Raw genomic sequence first — 5,000 nt, forward strand, 5'->3', positions numbered from 1 at the left:
GTCTATCTGTCTATCTGTCTATCTGTCTATCTGTCTATCTGTCTATCTGTCTAGCTGTCTATCTGTCTATCTGTCTAGCTGTCTATCTGTCTAGCTGTCTATCTGTCTATCTGTCTATCTGTCTATCTGTCTATCTGTCTATCTGTCTATCTGTCTATCTGTCTATCTGTCTATCTGTCTAGCTGTCTAGCTGTCTAGCTGTCTAGCTGTCTAGCTGTCTATCTGTCTATCTGTCTATCTGTCTATCTGTCTATCTGTCTATCTGTCTATCTGTCTATCTGTCTATCTGTCTATCTGTCTAGCTGTCTAGCTGTCTATCTGTCTATCTGTCTAGCAGTCTATCTGTCTATCTGTCTAGCTGTCCGGTCACACAATGACCAGGCTGTCACATGCGACAGCAGCTGGTGAAGGCGGAAACAAGTCGGCAAACCAATCAACATGTTCTGACTTTTTCATTCTGGAAACAAACATGGAAATAAATGTCAACTAGGCCCTAACCCTCTTACGCTCTGGTCTTCCTCCTCTCCTCTCCCTCTGGGTCTCTCTGCAGGTCTCTCTCAGAGCTGTCTGTGTGCCCTCCCTCCTCCTCCTCCTCCTCCTCCAGCTCCTCCAGGTCCAGCAGGGGTATGCAGGTGAAGTCTGCCCCCCCCTCCGGCAGCACCTGGCGGGCCAGCCCGGCGTAGTAGACCCGCAGCAGACGCACCGTGTCCTGGAACCGGTCCAGCTCCACCTGGGGGGCAGAACAGCACCAGAACAGCATCAGAACAGCATCAGAACAGCATCAGAACAGTACCAGAACAGCATCAGAACAGCATCAGATCAGCATCAGAACAGCATCAGAACAGCATCAGAACAGCATCAGAACAGCACCAGAACAGCATCAGAACAGCATCAGAACAGCATCAGAACAGCATCAGATCAGCATCAGAACAGCATCAGAACAGCATCAGAACAGCATCAGAACAGCACCAGAACAGCATCAGAACAGCACCAGAACAGCACCAGAACAGCACCAGAATGGTGATGTCTACCTGTCTACCTGTCTACCTGTCTACCTGTCTACCTGCAATCAGTGTAGAGTAGTGGTTGATGAGCAGGGCCGCGTGGTCCTCCAGCCAGCCGTCTCCCATCATGGCCGCCCTCTCTAGCTCCGCCTCCTCCTTCCTCCTGTCACAGATGTCCCACAGGCGCTCGCGCAGGTCCTGGAGACAGGGGAGGGAGGGGAGAGAGGTGTGGGGAGGGGGAGAGGGGAGGGGGGGAGAGAGGGGTGGGAGGGGGGGGGGAGAGGGCGGGGGAGAGGGGAGGGGGAGGGAGGGGGAGAGGGGAGGGGGGGAGAGAGGGGGGGAGGGGGAGAGGGGAGGGGGGAGGGGGGAGGGGGGAGGGGGAGAGGGGAGGGGGGAGGGGGGAGGGGGGGGGGGAGGCAGACAGCCAGATCAGCCTTGGACTCTTCTCCTCTCCATTTGTTTTTCCATTTCTACTATTCTACTCTCCTGTCCTGTCCTGTCCTGTCCTGTCCTGTCCTGTCCTGTCCTCTCCTCTCCTGTCCTGTCCTCTCCTCTCCTGTCCTGTCCTGTCCTGTCCTGTCCTGTCCTGTCCTGTCCTGTCCTGTCCTGTCCTGTCCTGTCCTGTCCTGTCCTGTCCTGTCCTCTCCTCTCCTGTCCTGTCCTGTCCTGTCCTGTCCTGTCCTCTCCTGTCCTGTCCTGTCCTGTCCTGTCCTGTCCTGTCCTGTCCTGTCCTCTCCTGTCCTGTCCTGTCCTGTCCTGTCCTGTCCTGTCCTGTCCTGTCCTGTCCTGTCCTGTCCTCTCCTGTCCTGTCCTGTCCCTGTTCTGTCCTGACCTGTCCTGTCCTGTCCTGTCCTGACCTGACCTGTCCTGTCCTGTCCTGACCTGTCCTGACCTGTCCTGTCCTGTCCTGTCCTGTCCCTGTCCTGTCCTGTCCTGTCCTGTCCTGTCCTGTCCCCTCCTGTCCTGTCCTGTCCCTGTCCTGTCCTGTCCTGTCCTGTCCTGTCCTGTCCTGTCCTGTCCTGTCCTGTCCTGTCCTGTCCTGTCCTGTCCTGTCCTGTCCTCTCCTGTCCTGTCCTGTCCTGTCCTCTCCTGTCCTGTCCTGTCCTGTCCTGTCCTGTCCTGTCCTGTCCTGTCCTGTCCTGTCCTGTCCTGTCCTGTCCTGTCCTGTCCTGTCCTGTCCTGTCCTGTCCTGTCCTGTCCTGTCCTGTCCTGTCCTCTCCTGTCCTGTCCTGTCCTGTCCTGTCCTGTCCTGTCCTGTCCTGTCCTGTCCTGTCCTGACCTGTCCTGTCCTGTCCTGTCCTGTTCTATTCTTCTATTCCACTCCCTTCTATTCTATTCTATTGTAGATGACATCAGTATGAAGGTAACAGTGGCATGTTTACATCCAGTCTCTGGTGCAGCTCCTCCTTGGTCTCCTGGTCGTCTCTCATGTCCTCAGGGATGGTGTTGTAGTCCTGCTGCCACTGACACACAAACTCCTGCTTCAGGTCCGGGCGATGCAGGTAGTGCTTGAACTCCTCCCTGCCAGCCAGCACAACAAGGACATAGGGGCTTTAGGTTGTTTACTGCTTTATTTACCATGCAATCAACTGTGTCAGTCAACCCTGTCACATCTCTACTGTCTCTATCCTCCTCTCTCTCTCTCTCTCACCCATCATCCCTGTCAGTCTACTGTCTCTATCCTCCTCTCTCTCTCTCTCTCTCTCTCTCACCCATCCTTCCTGTCAATCTCTACTGTCTCTATCCTCTCTCTCTCTCTCTCTCTCTCACCCATCATCCCTGTCAGTCTACTGTCTCTATCCTCCTCTCTCTCTCTCTCTCTCTCTCTCTCTCTCTCTCTCTCTCTCTCTCTCTCTCTCTCTCTCTCACCCATCATCCCTGTCAGTCTACTGTCTCTATCCTCCTCTCTCTCTCTCTCTCTCACCCATCCTTCCTGTCAATCTCTACTGTCTCTATCCTCCTCTCTCTCTCTCTCACCCATCATCCCTGTCAGTCTACTGTCTCTATCCTCCTCTCTCTCTCTCACCCATCCTTCCTGTCAATCTCTACTGTCTCTATCCTCCTCTCTCTCTCTCTCTCTCACCCATCATCCCTGTCAGTCTACTGTCTCTATCCTCCTCTCTCTCTCTCTCTCACCCATCCTTCCTATCAGTCTCTACTGTCTCTATCCTCCTCTCTCTCTCTCACCCATCCTTCCTGTCATCCCTCCTCTCTCTCTCACCCATCCTTCCTGTCAGTCTCTACTGTCTCTATCGCAATAAAAAGAAAAATATGAGTGGGACAAAAGAAGGTGGTGTGTGATGAGGGTTCCTAGGTAACAGGTGGTGTGTGATGAGGGTTGCTAGGTAACAGGTGGTGTGTGATGAGGGTTGCTAGGTAACAGGTGGTGTGTGACCAGGGTTCTGATGTACCTGATGTTGAACAGGTGGTGTATGATCAGGGTTGCTAGGTAACAGGTGGTGTGTGACCAGGGTTCTGATGTACCTGATGTTGAACAGGTGGTGTATGATCAGGGTGCGCTCGGTTCTGAGGTTCTGCATCACGGACTTGATGTTGGTCAGGTAGGAGGAACACACGTTCTCCCAGTACGGAACCAGGCACTCTGAGATCTCCTGAGGAAGGGACGGGATTGGATGAAACTTTATTGATCCTTAACGGGGGGGGGGGGAATTCAAATGTCACAGGCTTACGTTAGATACTTTATTGACACAGCCAGGCCCAGGCAGGGCACTGATTCATAACTAAGTTTGAGAGAGCCTCCTTGTGGTGACCAATGGCTACTGCAACACTATAATAATAAATACAACAAATGTGACACGTTCTAGTGCTTTGGTCTTCATATCGGCAACCAATCAAAATGTTTTTCTGACTTTCCTTTTGATACACAGAGTTACGTTTCAATGTTGCTGAGAATCACGACACAAACTCGCTAGTCAAGCGAAAATACTGCAACAACGCAATGGATTGGGTGAGTAAATCCCCACTGCTACCTAGTTAACTAGAACACTACATTACATTGATAGCAGCTCACAAAACAAGCTGTGTTAGTTGACTAGCGATGTGTCGTTGATTTTCAACAACGGGTGAAATGTAGAGAGAGAGAGAGAGAGAGAGAGAAAGAGAGGGAGAGAGACAGAGGGAGAGAGAGAGTGAGAGAGAGAGGGAGAGAGAGAGAGGGAGAGAGAGAGAGAGAGAGTGAGAGGGAGAGAGAGAGAGGGAGGGACAGAGAGAGGGAGGGACAGAGAGAAAGGGAGAGAGAGAGAGAGAGAAAGAGAGAGAGAGTCAGATCATTACATGGGATGTCGATATGAGGACCAGAGCATTAGAACGTGTGACAGATCTGAACAGAGGTAGCTCCAGAGTATCTCTGGCTCCTCCAGGGTGTCCCAGGGTACCTTGGGGAGGTCCTCCTCCACGTACGCCCAGCCGGCAGAGCCTGGTCCGGGGGGGTCCTCCTCCACGTACGCCCAGCCGGCAGAGCCTGGTCCGGGGGGGGGGGGCTCCGTAGGGGTGGGGGTCTCGTTCGAGGACGCCATGGACGTCCGCCTGACTTTCCCTCCTACGAGACACGACGGAGACAATGCAAAGGCAAGGCCAGTTTATTAGTAATAGTGGTGGAGGGGGTGGAGCCTGTGGAGGGTGGTGGGGCCTGTGTGGTGGAGGGTTGGGGCCTGTGTGGTGGAGGGGGTGGAGCCTGTGTGGTGGAGGGGTTGGGGCCTGTGTGGGGGAGGGGGGTGGAGCCTGTGTGGTGGAGGGGGTGGAGCCTGTGTGGGGGAGGGGGGTGGAGCCTGTGTGGTGGAGGGGGTGGAGCCTGTGTGGGGGAGGGGGGTGGAGCCTGTGTGGTGGAGGGGGTGGAGCCTGTGTGGTGGAGGGGGTGGAGCCTGTGGAGGGGGTGGAGCCTGTGGAGGGGGGGTGGGGCCTGTGTGGGGGAGGGGGTGGAGCCTGTGTGGGGGAAGGGGTGGAGCCTGTGTGGTGGAGGGGGTGGAGCCTGTGTGG

General features: G+C 54.7%; 1 protein-coding gene across 1 annotated transcript in view; it reads right to left on the minus strand.

Moving 5' to 3' along the window:
• The window catches only part of LOC308175531 (sperm flagellar protein 2-like), a gene marked incomplete at both ends in the record, with an annotated part of 14,113 nt that overhangs the window by 8,330 nt on the left and 783 nt on the right, over nt 1-5,000 (minus strand). The window contains 5 exons of the mRNA XM_080551184.1: nt 507-730; nt 1,056-1,202; nt 2,387-2,525; nt 3,489-3,616; nt 4,400-4,563. Of these exons, the coding sequence (XP_080407310.1) occupies nt 507-730; nt 1,056-1,202; nt 2,387-2,525; nt 3,489-3,616; nt 4,400-4,563 (802 nt within the window). The remainder of the gene's footprint in view (nt 1-506; nt 731-1,055; nt 1,203-2,386; nt 2,526-3,488; nt 3,617-4,399; nt 4,564-5,000) is intronic.

This window comes from Nansenia antarctica (assembly GCF_963989245.1).
Source record: "Nansenia antarctica genome assembly, contig: SCAFFOLD_850, whole genome shotgun sequence".
NCBI lineage: Eukaryota > Metazoa > Chordata > Actinopteri > Argentiniformes > Microstomatidae > Nansenia > Nansenia antarctica.